The 17,626-nt window shown below is 46.5% G+C and overlaps 1 protein-coding gene across 3 annotated transcripts in view; it reads right to left on the bottom strand.

Moving 5' to 3' along the window:
- Window positions 1-17,626, bottom strand: part of DOCK11 (dedicator of cytokinesis 11) — an 81,957-nt gene that overhangs the window by 35,813 nt on the left and 28,518 nt on the right. For all 3 annotated transcript variants that reach the window (XM_066339170.1, XM_066339171.1, XM_066339169.1), the window contains exons 11-30: window positions 16,489-16,626; window positions 14,657-14,866; window positions 14,210-14,332; window positions 13,158-13,240; window positions 11,532-11,654; window positions 11,268-11,344; window positions 10,585-10,769; window positions 10,431-10,496; window positions 10,182-10,274; window positions 9,673-9,796; window positions 8,917-9,038; window positions 8,411-8,497; window positions 7,079-7,168; window positions 5,440-5,558; window positions 3,799-3,868; window positions 3,597-3,722; window positions 2,976-3,047; window positions 2,457-2,603; window positions 1,911-1,994; window positions 1,373-1,484 (exon numbers count right to left, since the gene is read on the bottom strand). In XM_066339170.1, coding sequence (XP_066195267.1) covers window positions 1,373-1,484; window positions 1,911-1,994; window positions 2,457-2,603; window positions 2,976-3,047; window positions 3,597-3,722; window positions 3,799-3,868; window positions 5,440-5,558; window positions 7,079-7,168; window positions 8,411-8,497; window positions 8,917-9,038; window positions 9,673-9,796; window positions 10,182-10,274; window positions 10,431-10,496; window positions 10,585-10,769; window positions 11,268-11,344; window positions 11,532-11,654; window positions 13,158-13,240; window positions 14,210-14,332; window positions 14,657-14,866; window positions 16,489-16,626 — 2,251 coding nt within the window. The remainder of the gene's footprint in view (window positions 1-1,372; window positions 1,485-1,910; window positions 1,995-2,456; window positions 2,604-2,975; window positions 3,048-3,596; window positions 3,723-3,798; window positions 3,869-5,439; window positions 5,559-7,078; window positions 7,169-8,410; window positions 8,498-8,916; window positions 9,039-9,672; window positions 9,797-10,181; window positions 10,275-10,430; window positions 10,497-10,584; window positions 10,770-11,267; window positions 11,345-11,531; window positions 11,655-13,157; window positions 13,241-14,209; window positions 14,333-14,656; window positions 14,867-16,488; window positions 16,627-17,626) is intronic.

The raw sequence follows: 17,626 nt of genomic DNA, 5'->3' as shown, positions 1-17,626 counted from the left end.
CCCACATGGCTCTACCACGGCAGGCAGGGCTCAAGCACCACTGCAAAGGCACTTCTGCTACCTGAGCATGGGCTGCCCTGCTGCTCTGAGCCGTATGTGAACCTCAGCTGGCAGGTCTAGCCACAATAAAATACAGCAGGAAAGATGAGCTGCCCTAACAGCTTTTCAATTTAACCATCACAAAAGCAAAGGTGAACATTAATGAAGAAAGAGCATCCTTACATTACCATGCCACTAACAAGCACCAGGGAGGCACCACAGATGTGTTTTTCTTATCCATTTCTAGCAATACTCTTTGTTAAACAATGCCAGGCAAGTAGCCAAACTGATGTAAGAGATTAACAGCTGGTCCAGAAAGCTCTGAGGGGTAAAATATTTACCAAAACAAGGGATATTTCATTTACTGCTGCTTCTGCCACCCGTATGTGTGTGGAACCACTTTGGGACTTGTATGGCTTCACCCTGAGGCACAACCAAACATCCCCTTTCCTCCATCAGAATAAATCATGCAATCATAAATCCACGGGGCTTTTACATGGGGAATCCCAAACCTCACTCTCCTCTCCAGTACTTACACTGGTCAGGTTATTGGTATCCAAGCCTGGCAATCTTTACTGCATTTACGTAGCACAGATGAGCCATTAGGACCCAGAGGGAATGAGGCTCTGCCTGTGGCACTCCTGGGGGAACTCTGCCACCCACACCTGCACACAGCCTCAGCTCAGCCCCTTGTAAGCCCCTTCTACCCTGTGCTGAGCAGCTTCAGGACCAAATAGAACATGGTGTGACAGCAAAAGCAGTGTGGATGTGCGTGGGTGCCACAGTACAAATATCCTTGGTATGCACCAAGGACTGGCACGGGCTCCAGCTCTGCTGGTTGCCTTCAGGTTTGGGAACAAGCTTGAACACTGTGCATTGCTGTGATCTTGTTCAATGTGAAAGCAGAAGGTAACCTAGATCCCCTTCTGGTGGCCACGGGGAGAGCTGGCAGCAAAGCAGTGAGTTCAGTCTGTTCTCCTGCATCCCTGTTCCCTACAGGGAACCAGTGAGACACCCACTGCTCAGGAGAGGCTGACACTCCTGAGAACAAAAGATTGCATGGCACAATTTGCCTATTCACTGAAACACAGGCAGTGCCTTCCAGATATTGCTAGTCCCATGTAAACTAAAATATAGGAAACACTGATAAGACTAACTGCATAGCATTCTGGAAAAAAATTATGCAGATCTGACAGGAAAACATCTTATCCTGAGGTTAATGTCCTAACCAGGACATACACTTCCTTGACACCAAACCAAAGTTCATCTAGTCAGAAGCCATCACGACTATTAAATTATAGCTCTTTAGCCAGTCTCTTAAGAAAGAACATACCTTGAGCTCTTTGCAGCTTGGGTTTGGAAAATGTCATTGGTAAGTTCAGAGGAATGTAGTGCTCATGATTGCAAATATTTTGAAGAAATTCAAACTTGTATTCAACCAGCAGCTGAGATAAAAAAAGACAAACACAAACTATGTTTTTACTTTGATTTTCTTCCAGTTCAATGTACTTGTTGCACAAGTACAAGCATTGAAGAATCTAATGAATAGCATCTGGTGAAACTCACTAATAATTGGCAAATTCCTATATGGTTCTCCCTAAGTGTCAATGCACATGAGTGTCACTTGGGACTTCTCTTTTTCATCCAGGCTATTAACCACTCTTCCCTTTAATTCTGACTCTTTACATAACTTCAAAGAACATCTGGGTACAGGCTCTTGGCCCAGACAAAGAGGTCTCTGCCTCTAAAACACTCTGCAGGAAAGTCAAAGAGTCTAAAAGGCCTCCAAGAGTTGTATAAAATAATCACAATGAATCTTTGATTGATGTAGGTATGTACACCTGCAACTTTTCAAGAAACCTACTGCTTACCTTAGGATCTTTTGGGCTGAATCCAGAAATGTAATCATTGATCAAGTTAAAAACAAATCCTCTGTCCATAAAGGTCAAACAACGCTGGAGAAAAAATAGCAACATATGACCAATCATTAAAAATAAAAGCAATCATCCTAAATCCCCTCCATACTACTGTCCCGCCAGCAGCTAGATTTCACCCTCTGGGTTGCTGCTGACTTTCCAAAACATACGTGATCCTGTTTCTCTGAAATCATTTGGATGATCTTATTTAAGTTTCCAGTGGACAACAGAAATATTTAAAATGACAGTATACATATTTCAGGTTCCAAGCAGTTGCTAGGGATGCCTGAAAACCCCCAGTAACATACAGAACTACTGTCTCTTTGGAAAGAGGTGGTTTCTTTCCTTGAGCTTATCCCCTCAAGAGCATTTACATCTGTAAAGATCAAAGACAAGATAAATTAAAACCACATTTGTTTGCTTGCTCCACACTTCTCATTGTCTTTTTTTTTTTTTTTTTTCCCCTAGTAAAATCCTGAGAGAAGGAAAGAAACTGCTGACCTTCAAGAAGTTAGCCAAGCTGAAGTTGACATTCCTGGACTCTTCAGGGATCTCATTGTAGCGGATGGTGACGTGAGGAATGATGGCAAGCAGCAGCGAGTGCAGGGCGTGCTGGTAGGACTCAGGGAACCTCTGGCCCCTGGGCAGCTGGAACCAAGAGCACATCCCAGATCAGTGCTGCAAGCCAGCAGCTGGGGACAACTGAGCACAGGCACGAATTCTTTAGAATTTGTTTTTGTTGTTTCCTAACAAAACAGTAACCAAAGAAAGCACTGACTGCAACTGCAGTAGGAAGCAACAGAAAAGGAGGCTGCACAAACCATAAGGATTTCTGGAATTTTTAAATTACAACTGAGAGTGAAAGGGCGGAAAAGGGAAAAGTAAAGTGAAAAAGGAAGTCAAGCTGTTCAGCTTGGCAAATTTGGGTTTTTTTTAAATAGAGTCACATAGCTTTTCAGAAAACCTTTTGGAGGACTTTGGAGGGTTCTCTAATGCAGCACTGACCAAACTATTTTTTACCTTGATTTTGTTTTCTTCCAGTAAGTACATTGCCATGGACTTTGCCAATGCTTCAAAGAAAAACCACGAGTACTAGAATGAACAAAGAACACTATTACTTTTCTCAGCAGGATTGAACATGACTGATATTCCCTGACTATGTGGGGAAGCACTGTGTGGGAGGGAGAGCTCACAGCGTTTTTTAAGCACTGCTTGGCTTGTAATAGATGCCTTTGCTACCCAGAGAAGCCCTGCCAGTCTTAGGGTGGGAATAGATTTAGCCCCTCTGAACCCCAATGCACCTTGCCAAGAACCAGCAGAGTTCAGGGTGTAAGCCCTGCAAAGGCCCAGAGAGGCAGAAACTCAATTTGCCTCCCATGAGTCACCCTTCAGGTGTGGCTTGAGAAAAATAGGAGAAACTGACAAAATGAACAGCCTTTTGCTGTCTCCTGCCATGGGCCTAAACAGAGGCTCCCTGCAAGAACTCATCTCTGTTTTAAGGGGAGAACCTCAAGGATGTAGATACAAGAAGTTGCCCTGGCAAGCTTTGTCCCTGCAGTGGGTTTAGATGGGGGTAAGTTGGGCTTAGACACCCTTTTCTTGCCCTCTACCCTTGGCAGCCAAGAACTGCCAACACTTCACCTTGAGCAGCTTGTTGATGGCCAGGAAATCTGCCGACTGCTTCAAGATGGTGGCCATGGAAAGCACCAGGATTTCATGGGTCATCTTCGCCTGTTTGGCACTGGATTTCTCAGCTCGAAAGACATACTGGGGCAAGAACAGCAGGGTCAGCATGTGCCTGCTCTCAGCAGAGAGTCTCCAGGGGCACTGTGATGTGACTGACCTTTATGAAGGAGCGCAGGTAGTGGTCCAGACCTTCCTCGTGGCACTGGGACACGATATGCAGGAGAACCCTGGGGGGAAATGTGGTTTATGTTCAGCACACAACATGAGGGCAAGTTCCTCTGCCTCACAGAAGCAGACAACACATGTGTCCCATCCTGCTCAACCCAAAAACCCTCTCTATTGGCACAGCTTGATTTGCAGAGTGATAGTTCTTGCAGGCCAGCCCCTCCCCTCTCCCCCAGCTCCTGCACCATCCTTGCACCAAGCACTCGGGTGAGGTGCCCAAAGCCTCTTCCCCACAGCTCTGCTGGCCCAGGAATCCCCCAAACAAGGTAACTTTTAACGCTCAAGACTCCTTGCATGAGGAGGCAAGATGGAACATTGTCCATTGTTGTTTTAATCTGACACCTCCTTGCATCCATGATATTTATTCATTCTGAAAGTCTCCTTTTTTTCTTCTTTTACTTTATTTACATAATATGCTCCTTGTTACATGCATATTTTGGGCTTATTTTGGACTACTGGATTATTCTGGGCTGTTGACTTGCAGTGTGGGAAGGTCAAGCAGATCCTGGAGAACATGCCAGCCCTTTGGACTCACTCCCAGGCAGCTGATCAAGGCAGCAAGAGCCTGGTTTCCCCAACCACTACTGGGGATTTACATTCCACTCCCAACCAGAGGGAAGAACAAACTATTGCATGTTGTCACAGAACCCACAGGCCAAACCACAAGGAGTTTACGAGCCATTTATCAGATAAAGTGGGTTTTAAATTCCACTATGAAAATCTGAAGAGAAAACAGATGTTATTAAACAGAAAGCTACTGACAAAGTGGGAGGCATCAGGCCAAGCTTTAATAAAAAACTCTGGAAATGCAGGTAGGAGCTGGTCACCCAACAGGTACCTGGAGTCACCTGCTCCCCCCTCCTCACCTGCTGGTGCTTCAGAGTAGAATTACAGCACTCCACAAAGTAAAAGTTCTCATGACCCATATCATATGGTGCAGGACTGTGACTGCAATAGGCACCACATCCCTGGGGACTGGGGCTCAGTCTCCAATCTCCAGCTCCATGAGAGCAGAATGTTTCTGGTACATGGATGCACGCCCTGTACCACCACCAGAGGATGACATCCAGCACCCCCTGTGCATGGCAGCACCACGGGAGGAAGGTGCATGTTTTAGAGGGGAGCACAGCTGGAGCTTGGAGCCAGCACAGCTGGAGCTGCACACCTGCCACACCCAGCCCCAGGGCACCAGGAGCAATCCTGACCCCAGGGACTGGCATGCCAGGAAGAGACCAGGACTTTGCTCCCCACACGTGCTGCCTGCAGCTGGGACAGGCCTGGGCACTCTGCAGCCTTTTGATACGAAAATAACTCAGCTCCCAAAGCCACCAAACCCCTTCTCTTTTGAGAAAAACAACCCAGGAGTATCTTTAAAATACCACGTTTTTCCTCACACCACTCCCAGGACAAGAGCCCCACAATGCCCCCATGACACACACATGACCCAGGGGAAGGCAGCAGCAGGGGACAGCCAGTGCTGTCACTTAGCACCCCGTGCTGGGAAAACAGACCCTGTTTTGCACTGCCATTTGTGGCTTTGCATTTGTCACTGGATGGTTCACCCAAGACTCACATGGTGCAGTTGACAGCTACTTCATCCTCCTGCGTCACATTTGTGAGAACTCTAAATAGTTGCATAAGAATTACAGGTAGAAACTGAATCATTACTTGGATCTCCATCGCGTGCAAACACTAAAACAAATGTTCAAAACACAGACACCTTTAGTTCAACATGTTGCAGATGTTAAACATTCACAGTCTGCAGACATTTCTGTGGCAATGAGACAAAGGCTTCAGGGTGTGAAATGCTTCAGCCCACTGGAGGACAGGACAACTTGGACCCATAGTAGGACTTGCTGCCTCCTTCCAGCTGACAGATTCCAGCTGCAAGCCTTCAGGGAGCAACATAAATCACTCATAGCAGGTATTAATCCTCCTCTCATACATGCTATGCAGCTATGACTTAATTAGAGGCCACATTTGATTTGAAAATCCCAGAATTTAAGGCTGAAGTTTTGCTCTCAAGCCTTCTCATCACTTATACCAGTTTTTTGAAATCCCATTTCCACAAATGCCTTTGGAGCATGAAAACCTGCTGCCCAATGACTTTCAGAGAGACTTTTCTTTTCAAAAAGCATAGCTTGCTGTGGAAAATGGAGTTTAAGGCACTTGGTGAAGGTCAAGATCGTCTTGTGCATACGCTCTCCACCAATCTCACAGAGCTCTTGGGCCTGAAGCTCATTATATGAGTCTAGGGAAATACAGCATGTTTCATTTTCAGTTTTCAAACCTGCAAGTCTGATGAAAGGTTTTTAAATCTGTATCTAGATATTTAAATTACTGAAATTATTGAGGTGGTGGTGGTGGTGAAGAATCCCTCACTTGTGGTTGGCAGATACCAATCTCCCTGTCTGTAGGCTGCAGTGAGGGCGCTGGGGCTCAGCAGGACTGGGACCTGGCAAAATGCTCACAACAAAGCTACTGGAATTTTAGTGCTTGGCTTCATAACCTGCTATTATTTCTATTTCTTAAAATATTTATACATTGTCTGGCACACATTAAGTAACCCTGTAGTGATATATCCCCACCACTGGAAGTGGAGCTGTTGCTACAGCAGCGCTCTCAAAAACAGGCAGTTATGGAAGGAAACAGTAAATAGCCAAGAATAATATTCCCTGCAGAAGCCCTTGCTGGACCTGCTCCAAAGCCCTTACTCATGCTGCAGCGATTATCAAAAAGCTGGGTCTAGGTCATAGGTCACCTCTGCTCAGATTTGACTGGCTGATAATCTCACGTATCTTCTTCAGCCTGGAAAAAACCTCCTGTTTCGAATGGGCTTCCAGAAAACAAGGAATTGTGCTACGGTTTTAAGGGCTGAATCAAACCTAGAGCAGCAAGGGAGGAGTGTGTGAGTCCACCAGGAGAGAGCTTAGCCATGCACGTGCCAGAGCAATGCTGACTGCTTGTTTTATCCCTGTGGAAGGCAAAGGGAAGCAGCACACAGAAAACTGTCTGACAAGATAAAAATGAATGTAGGGACATGAAAAAACATTTCATTTAAACTCTAGCCCATCTGATAGGATAAAGCAAAAACAAGGGTACTGTACAATGCACTGGCCCCAGAAAGGATGTGTTCCCACAGAGCAGGGTTCTGGGTATTTGCTGACAGTCTGTAAAAACACAAATGAAGCCCAGCGACAGCCACTGTTCACCTTCAGGTATTTAACAAGCTCTCCTGGCACTTCCTTAGCTCCCGCCTGAACCAGCTGGCAGTAGTGGAAGAATTTGTGCAAGTGCATGTCCTGGAAGAGACAAAGAAGTTCAATTCAGCAGCCTCAACATACGTCAGCCCCTATTTCACTGCCTGCACTTGGAAATCTGGTGACTTACCTGCAGCAGTGGGCCATGTCCCCAGCAAAACTCATGTCCTTGCCAGTGGTACTTTTGATGCCCAGCTGCCATCTCCCAGGACTGCTCTCTGTCTTTTCCAACATATTTACCCACTGCTCAGCCCCTGGCTCCCAACTAACCTCAATATTAAGCACAAAACTTTCAGCAGTGTTAAAAGGTAGGCTGTACTACCCTGAGCCCCAATCCCCAACCAACACTGGCCTGGAGAAACAGAAGCCTTCTCAACAGCTGCAACTCACAGAAACTGCCTCACCTGCCTCCTACTGTCCATCTGAGGCAGACTCTCCTTCCCATTACTCTCCTTCCTCCTCCAAGGCTAGATTTAATTACTGGGTTATTTAACTCTGAAAAGCATCTGGAAATGTAATTTGGTGGGAAGCATAACTACTATGCTGCTCTCAGTGCTATACAGAATCAGTAAATCTCCAAAACAGAATTAGATGCTGAAAGCCATCTGCTCAGAATGTAGATGTAGCTGATGACATCCAGCCAAGGGCATTCCCCCAGGAGCAGTGCTGACAGGACGTGCCCTAGAGAACGTGCTTTGAGACCATGCCTAGAGCACGATCTTTGCTGTACATCATGTTAAACTTAGCGAAGTCCACGACTACCAAAAGACAGCAGAACACACTAGAACTTGGTAAAACTGCCTGAACTACTTTCAAAGGGAAACTAGGACTGTTTTCTTGTGTCTGCTGTTGTCAGAGAACTTAAAAAAAATAATAGAAAGTCTAAGACTAGCTTGGACTTGATGATCTTAGAGGTCTATTCAACATTAATGATTCTACAGTTTGGGAAAACCTCTCACATCCAACAGTCTCTCTTTTCCATCATTCAAGGAGGTCATTTGCTCAAATGTGTCCTTGGTCCTGCCAGTCATAATACAATTGGCCAAGGAAGCATCAGCCTCTCACTGGGCTCACTCAGTCACACAAGTATCTCATCCCATCCAGCCAAGGGGCAGATCCCTGCCAGTAATCCTAACCATGCTGCTTCAGAAGTATCTCAGTGCTGCTTTGCATACCAGGTACCAGGGCCCTCTTTCCCACACTACCTATGGCTTAGCTGTAGTAGAGACACAGCAGTCTCTTCCTTTGCATCTGTGCTGGAAGTTTTTAAGGTGTTTGACTCACCTGGGCGTAAATGGTTGAGTCCAAATGGATTCTGATTTTAAACAGTGGCTTTGCTCCATCCACCCACTTTGCATCCATGCTGGGCTGCTGTGAACAGATAAGATCCAAGCACTTGGTTTCAGACTGTGGTGAGAAGGTGGCTTTGTGCAGACACCAGGTCAGAAGGCACGGGCTGGTGTGGAAGAAGGGTTTCACCCCCAGCACAGACACCACCTTCCCCATGAAAACATGCACATAGAGCATGGGCTCACTCTCCTGCTCTGTACCATCTGCAACAGCCCAGCCCGCCACAGAAAAACCCTCTGCAACCTGCATAAGCAGAGAAAGTGGAATTAAAGGTGTCCTGTCCCCCATCCCTACAAACTTTAAGCTTTGGAAGTGCCCTGCAGTAGAGATCTTTCCAGCTGAGCAATGCACCAACAGAAACCCAGAACTTACAGTGGTAACAAAAGCTCAGATCTCCTCCTTTTCCATCTAAGCCCACTCTAAACGGAAGCCCCCCCTACCTTCCGTGAGTCGGTGTCCCCAAGGCCCAGGTATCCAGGGGGGAGGTTGGACGACACCAGCAGGTGCCGCTCCAGGGTCACAATCCGCCCATCCTTCAGCAGCGGCACCCAGGAGAACCCCACTGCAGAGGCAACCACAGCAGCAGAGTCAGCAGACACACGGTGCTACGTGCTCAGCTCCAAAAGAGCTCTGTCTCACCCCAGAGAAGTCCAAACCTGGCAGCTGTGCAAGTGGCTTCAGCAAGGGATCAACCATGTCAGTGCCATTAAAGCACCTTTTACCTGGTGTACAAAATTCAGGCACAGCACAGACCAGGAGTGGGTGTGAGGGGCAGGAACAGTGGGTGAGCTATGGCTGTGCACCATAAGGGTCCTTTGAGGACTGGATGAAGGGAGAGGCTTCCCAACCAGAGGGACTGAGGTGTGCACATACCTCGTGCTGGTAGGATCAGCACCTGAGACCCTGATCTCACAGCAAGTTTTTACTGGTGTCCTGCTCGACAACAGCACATTTGTGCAAGTCAAGTCAGGAACATACAGAAAGAATTGTCAGACTGCAGAAAAAATTTGAGCTTTAATATAAATTGAAAACACTGAGTTTATTCCATTTTAGACCTGCAATTTCATATTAGGTTGATCTTAGAAAAGAAAATTCAGATAGGCTGGTAAGGTTAATCACATTTTTTTCATGTTCCTACATTTGTTTTATCTTGGCCTTTTACACTCCAACAGAAGTAATTTAAGCATTGAACATACCTTGTGTTTCAACGGTGTCTTGTTTTTTCGATGTTGCCTTTGTATTAATTTCACAGCTGACATGATAGAAGGTGAAAAGCAAATGATGCTTTTGATGGAGGTGAATTGGAAGCTCAATTTTAATCTAAAATGATATCATGATAGATCAGACTGTATTTGTAGTTGTGGAGTAATATTTTAGTTCTATTTCATTTCACAAATGTTATGTTGTATGCAGTTACACAAGACATATTCTTACCCATCTTAAATAAGTCCTAACATTTTCATCATATTTGCAACATTACTTATTAATGGGGGTGTGTGATTGGAGTGCACAAAGCGTGACAGTAAAAACAGCAGAAAACAAACTGACATTAAAAATTGACAAAGCTTTGGCTTTGCTGAACCCTTCTGCTGAGGCGAAGGGCTGGTGATTATCTTTACCCGTATTTCACCCAGCCCTGGAAAAGGAGATATCCTGAAAAACCCCTTGGCATTGCAGCATCCTGGAAAATCTGCTTTGCTTTTACCTCATCATAGAACTCCGGGCTCTGGTTGTGATGCAGCACGGTGGCATATGCATTTGTGGTCAGCAGAGGGCCCCCGGGTTTGCCATATATGCACTGGAAACACAAATGAAGAGCTGAATTCAGGGTCCTGCCACCCTCAACCAGTTGGCCAAACTAAACCAGTGATCATGGAAACTCAGTGCTTTTTTCCTGCCCGGCTCAGCCTAGCTGGGACAGAGCACCCAGCAGTGGCCAGTAAGGTTGACCCACCTTTAATGGCCTGGCATCAGCTTCATCTGAATCCCTGAACTCAACACAGACAGCAATATTCCTTGCCTGAAATGAGGGAGAACAGAAGGATGAGCAGCAGCATCACCCCAGCCCACACCAAGCCAGGCTGCAGGTCCCTGCCCAGGTCACTCACCTTTGCAAACACCTTCTGGTTCTCATACTTTAGGTGCAAGGGGTAGACGTAGAGGTGGTTTTTGTAGACGGTGTAGGGGTAACAGTATTTTGCAACTTCTGGGACAAGCTCCTCCACTTCAACTGCAATGTCTTCACTATCTTTTTCAAAAGGTTTTATAGGGATATAAGAAGTTGTGAAACAATCTGGAAGAGAATAAGAACAGAAAAAATGAGGTCCACTGGAAAAGCCTTTTGGACAGGAGATTAGCTTACATAACCTGTGATGAAAAAGCCCATGGAATGACACTGAACACATCACAAGCCCCTTCTTTGCTTCAGTTTCTTTAAATGCAAGGTAAAGAATCAGAAACACTGACAATGTTTATAAAGCCCTACAAGGTTATGGATCAAAAATGCCATATGAGATTGGTGCAGGAGCAGGCAGCTGGCTTCCTTTGGATTTAGGATGTGATGGCTAAACTGTAAAGCAGATCAATCCCTCAGGTAAATCTCTGCTCTTGGATCACATCTTCTCCACAGCACGCATCAGAAAAGACTTACAAGTCAGTGGTTGTGCTGAATTACCCATTTTCCATTGCAGTCCTGAGATACTCTTGTTAATGAAACAGCAAAATCCCCCTAGAAGCATTAACTCCTGAGGCTCAGGCCACCAATGCTTATGTTAAGATCCAAGATCCTTACTTGTGAAGTCCAGCGGGATGTCTTTGATGATGATATTTAACTGGGCTGGAATGACCTGCAGTTTTGTTTTCTCTGGTCTGTGTTAGAGAGAAAGGAACAACAGTGTGAACCTTGAAAGCTCAGGTGCTGAGCACATCATCAGCGTTTTTTTGCCACCCTCCAAGTATTTTAGAATTTGTCATCTCATGCTTACACTTAGCTGTTCAAAAATGTAGGTAAAAAATGCCTGCCCGGCCCTTGCACCAGAAAGTCTCTCACACTTACTTCTTATACTCAGCTAAAAGCTTCAGCATATCTTCATTTGAGAGTTTGCCACTGTCTTGCTTGTACAGGGGTGAGAATTTTCCATCAGCATCAAGAGTGCCCAGGGAGTCTTTGAAAACTGGCCTGCAGAAAAGAAGAAGTGTATTTTCTAAATGTTGGTAAATATACGGACACTGAGGTCTTTGGCACATCTGAAAGGCAGTTCATCAATGAGAGGTTCACTGGCCTGTGACTGTTCCCAACACCACACACCTGACAGCTCTCCAACCCTGACTGGTGCTTAGACCCCACCCAGGCTGCAACTGTCACATGAAACCACATGGGATTACCCACTCCCTCTCTCCAGCCTGCTCAGAAGGACACACTCAGCCCATTTCCAAGCCTAGTCTACAAATGAACACCCTTCCATTTCCTCCCACTATCAGCACGTGGTAAAACATCTTCCCACTTGCATCAGAGCACAGAAATCCTCCTAGGAAAGAAGTGCACAATGAAAACCAGTTTGGGGACACCCACCAGCTTCCTCCTGAAGCCAGAGCAGGAGACTGGACTCTACCCTGGATGAATACCAGCACCTCTGCCCTTGAAAATAATAAGTGTCTGTGTATAATAAGATTAAAGCAGTCTCCTTCTGTGCAAGCACTTTCCTCTGAGACCCAGAGGGCAAATGTTCCATGGATGCAGAGCAAGACAGCTCCCCACCAGCCCACTCAGCTCCTTGGTGTCCAAAGGCAGCTCTTTACCCAGCAGGAACAAGCCTGAAGCCAGTCAAAGTCAATGCCTACCCAGAGCCCACCATAAGGGTGAGGATCCACTTGGAAGAGGGCTGAGTGCTGGCTCCCAGGATTCAGCTGCATCCCAAAACCATCTCAAAGATGAGCAGCCACCATCACAGCAACATCCAGTTCAAGAGTACACACTGCAAGCAATATACCCCCAAACTCCATTCCACTGTGACAGCTTTCTGTGTTCCCATGTCATTCTCAGCCCTTTTGTCAGTACTAAAATGCAATTCAGCACTAGGAGGCAGTAGAGGATCTTGCCTTCCTCTGACTGAGACTTAGGAGAGTTAACACTGACATACTTAGCAGTCCCAGTTAAAGAACAGCAAGGGAATGGGATCACTACCTCCAGCCATTCCCAAGAACGTTAATTAAAGCAGAGTTTAAGACAGAAAACAAACCTTGTCTGATCGCCACTGCCAGGCTGGGAAGTCCTCTGCTCTCATCCTGTCCTTAGCAATGGCTGGTGCCAAGAGGGAATTTCTGCAGTGATTCCCTTGGTAGCATGGGACAGTGTATTTTGTCCCCAGAAATGTTCTGCCCTGATAGCAGTAGCTGCAGGTCAGTAGGAAGGTTACTGCCTTCCCAGCCCAAACACTGTTTACTTTCCAATATTTTGTTTCTAATTCTAGATAGAGCATTTCAGGCCAATCCCAATTCTTTCTTGGGACTCAGAGCCTAACTCTGCCCTCGGCTGCAACCTCACTGACTTCAGTCACTTGGCCTTTTGCCCAACCATGTCCCAGGTCCCTCTCAGCAGCAACAACAGCAGGTCCCACTGTGGGCAGAGCCCAGCTTGGGGTCACAGCCCAGCCCGGGGTCACAGCCCAGCCCCAGCACTGACCTGGCAGCCCAGCCGAAGGGCATCCGGTACTGCCCCAGACGGCTGCACACCTGCTTGGCCACCTTATGGACCTTCTGGGCAGTCTGCAAAACATGAGAGAGGCAGGTCAGCGTGTGCCAGGACCTTGATGCTGTCCCCAAACAGCAGTGAAGGGCGCTGCAGTCTCCAGGGAGCAGCATCTCTCCATCTGTTCCCCAGGCACCAGTGCAGCTGACAGACATCCCTGTCTGTCACTTCCCACCATCTACAGTTGTAACTTTGCAAAGCAATAGCAAACGTTATGGGCAGTCATGTTAAACCTCCTCGGGACTGAACTGTCAGGGTATCAGTGATGTGTTTGCCAAAGGGTATTAGTTTATCTTCCAAAACTGACTGCAATGGGCTCATCCTATACACAGTGTGCCAAGGGAATGCCACCATTACCAGGAATTCTATAATTGACTTTTCAGGAGCTACTCTTGGCTGGCTGCAATGAGGCAGCACCAGCTCCACCTGGATGCAGAGACTGATGGTGGTGGCAGCAGCAGGACCTCTCTTTTGGATGTCAGGAAAAATGTCTTTGCTCAGAGGGTTGTCAGGCACTGGAGCAGAGTGCCCAGAGAAGGAATAGAGGTATTAAAAACACATGTAGATGGCTTAGGGACATGGTTTAGTGGTGGGGCTGACAGTGCTGGGTTAATGGTTGGACTCAATGATTTTATAGGGTTTTTCCAAGATAAAGGATTCCATGATTTTAAGTAGATGCTTCATTCTGGAGATGAAGTGTCCCACTTTTTCCTGCCAGCCCAGGCTTTGGCTTGCTGAAGTGTAATGGGAAAAGGTCTGGCCCCAAATGCTTGGCTTTTACTAAAAATCCTGGGAAGGAATCAAGTCTGCCAGGACAGCCCAACCAAAGCCAGCCTGGGAACAACGCAAACAGAAGGGACAAATACTGCATTTGCCAGAAGGAAGGAGAAGAGCTGTGGAACAACCCACGTCTCATCCTGCTTTACTCCCTGCCGCAGCAGACAGCATCACTCAGCTGATACTCCCAAGGCCCCAGCCCCATGTACCTTCCCAGGGTCTGAGTTTTTCATGTAGGGCTCTACACAGTGGGCAATGCTGCCCTGCAGCACCTTCTCCACACGGACCACCAGGAAGATCTCTGTGTGCGGGTTGGTCACGGAGAACACCCCCTGCAACAGAGAGGCAGCAGCTGTCACACAGCAGGACCCCAGCCTGCACCACAGGGTCTGGCCCTGATCATCCCACTGCCCTTTCCCACACCCTGCCCTGGGGATGGGCCACAGGGGCTCACCAGGCTTGGGCATAGCCAAGTCTTGGAGAACTGTTCCTTGGAGCTTTGCCTGTCACTGCCAGTGAGCCCTGTGTGGCAACTTTGACCAAAACTCAAGAGAAACGCTGGCTTCTGGTTACGCACACAGTGGATAACAAGACACTTCAAAGTCACTGAAAAGCCTCAGCAGTGGCACAGAGTGAGGAGAAAGTGAGATGCTCACCTGTTTTATGTAGCGCAGGCGGGACTCAGGGACCCCGTGCACAAGGCTCTGGCCAGGACCGTGCTCCTGGGAGCCCTCGGCTCTGGGCTCGGTGTTATCCAGCAGCATCTCCCGGACACATGGAGGGTTCAAGTCCACGTGGAAGTCAGCTGAAATCTTGCAGTTACTCTTCAGGTCAAATAATGCCAAGCTGAGAAAGAAGGGCTCAACCTGGAAATTTTATTGAATATGTGGTCATAAAAAAAATGCACAGGCTCAAGAGTATCAACACGCATTGCCTTCCCTGATAAGGAAACTGGGAACCTTCTGCTTCTGTTTGTTCTTCTAGTTTGCAGCATTTTACAGAACTGTGAGACACAATCCATGTTTATTTGCTTTATAAATATACAGATCCATTTTTTCCTGCACCCTCTTGCATTTTGATCTAGTCAGTTTAAACAAAGTTGTATGAAATATAAAAAATGAAATCCGTATTTTTTTTTATGTAAGTGGTAAACTGTGAAGTCAGGAAAAAAACATGAACTTAATTTATCAGAGCTGTTTATAATTTTGCAATGAGAAATCAGCTTAAGAGTATTTATGATCACCTGCTAAAGATAATTATATTTATTTTGCAAAGTCCATCTGCTCTGGATGGCTCAACTGTGACACTCAAAATGTTCCTCAGATGCTATCCCAGGAGGAAAGTTAGCTCTCCCAGCCAGGAGAGCTCAAATACAAGGCTGACACTGCTGAGGAAATGCATATGCAAAATCTGCCAAATGCTTTGTAGCTACTGACCTTGACAGCACCAGGCAAGTGGCAGTAATTCATGTATTTCTAATTCAAACATCCTAGTAGGCGTGCATCCATGGAAAGACAAAAATGCAGGCCTGAAGATAAAACTGTAGCATGCCCAAGACATTCCAGCATGACTTGGAGGCATTACATCAATGCTGAAAATGTGCTGATTAGGTCTCACTCTGGACCTGATTAAGGATGGATACCAAGAATCTCTGCTGTTAGCAATGCATCCATCTGCTGGGAGTTACTGAGCCTGGTGTTGTGTATCAGAGCTGTGAGCTGCCAATATGAAACCATCACAAAAAAGCCTTTGTGATTCTACCAGGCATCAGACAGGGCAGCATCAGTGGAGATGGGGCAGTGCTGGTGCCCCTGCCTCCCCTGCTGCTCTGCACCCCTCCAGAAAGGGCTGAGTCCAGCCAGAGTAAGCACAGGATGTGACAGCAGGGATTTGTTTTGGGAGGAAAGACTGGAGGAGACCGGTCTGTTCAGCCCAGCAGAACAAAGGCTGAGGTGAGATGTAATAGCTGTCTACAGACATCAGAGGCTCAGAAAACACAAGAGTTTTTAGGCTAAGGCACAATTTGGCACAATAACAAATGCATATAATAAAGTGACTGTGAATAGAGTTCGGCTGGGAGTCAGAAGAAGATTCCAGAATAGGGAAATTCCTTGCCATTAGGGAAAATGAAATAAAACACAGCCATGAGTGGTTTGGAGATGGAGCTTAATCATCTACCAGCAGGACTTTCACAGGGATGCAGAATTTGGCAGACACACACTTCCCATTTCCTGTGCCCCTGAACCACAAGTTTCCCAGTAGTCTCAGTTTCTGGCAGGCTGAGGCACATCAGCACATACCCTGTCTCCAAACACATTTTTGAACACCAAAATACCAAGGCAAACAAATCCTGCAATGACTCTGGGCCAGCCTGTCCAGATCCCACTGGTGCTCATGGCAAAATGGGATCATTTTATCCCCCCCCCAGATTAATTTTCCAGGGTGAGAGGAAAAAAGACAAAGCAGGACATGCTGGAGCTCCCCTTACGTTGGTGGGTCCTTCTGCCCTGTCACTCAGCTGAGCGAGGAGGTTGAGGGAGAAGTCCTGGCAGCAAACCACGAATCGTCTGCTGCACTTTTCTTCAAAAGGCTTCACATCTGGTTCAATCCCTGAGAAATCGAGTCTCTAGACAGCAAACAAACAAATCTGGTCTCATTAAAAAAGAAAACAACCCCCTGAATAATGTTAAGGGATCACATTACTGCCAATATTGTCTTTATCAATTTTTTTTATGTGGTCCAAAAGGTACAAGACATTCACAAATGAGTGCAATCTGATGATGTTACACAAAGGTATTCAAGACATGAATTCATGGGTATGAATCAATTTTTAGCAGCCTGTTTTGTAGAACATGGCAAACTAAACCTCAAAATTATTTCAGTTCCTTCCTGCTTTGTTGTAACCCGGAGGATCCTCCAAAACACCACTTAGAGCTTGAGGAAGAAAGAGGAACATAAGACATTGTCACAATCAGTAAAGTATCTTCCACCAAGAAGGTATGACTAGGTTTGAGACGGCCCCTGTGCCTGAAATAGAGAGAAGGCACACATGGGGTTTTGAGAAACATTTCCAATTGGAATGCATGTCCAGCAGCACAGCAGTAACTGGTAAGGCTAGAAACAGCAAAGAGTGTCTGGCTGGGAAATCCAAACAGCTCGATTATATCATCACCTTCTCCCTAACCCAGAACACCCATGCCTGGTCTGTGCCTCCACCCTCCTCAAAGAGCAAGCACACTTGCAACCAAAGACCCTCAGCCTCTGACACACATATTGTGCCGGGCACTGGGGACAGAGCTACCAAACCCCTAAATACCAGCAGGTATTTTTCTTTCCCTTATTTTCTTTTAATGAGGAAAGTATGCTGGAGGTATACGCTCCTGCTGCCTCCTTAGCACCAGACGTACAAGTGTGCATGTACCAGCACTGACTGAAGCAGGCTCTGAATGCCTGGTGTTACAGCAGATCCAACTGACCCACACCGGAATGAAGTGCTCTGGGTATAGAAAGAGGGCAGTGAATTCAGCCTAGCCATTTGGTTAGATAAAATAAGTTATCTTAGATGCTCCACTGTGAGTGGAGTTATATGAAGTATTACTATGAGTAACATTTCCATTTTTATGATC

Source organism: Sylvia atricapilla, chromosome Z (genome assembly GCF_009819655.1).
Source record: "Sylvia atricapilla isolate bSylAtr1 chromosome Z, bSylAtr1.pri, whole genome shotgun sequence".
Classification (NCBI taxonomy): domain Eukaryota; kingdom Metazoa; phylum Chordata; class Aves; order Passeriformes; family Sylviidae; genus Sylvia; species Sylvia atricapilla.
The sequence above is the reverse complement of the archived record's forward strand: the minus strand, read 5'-3'. Positions and strand labels throughout refer to the sequence as shown.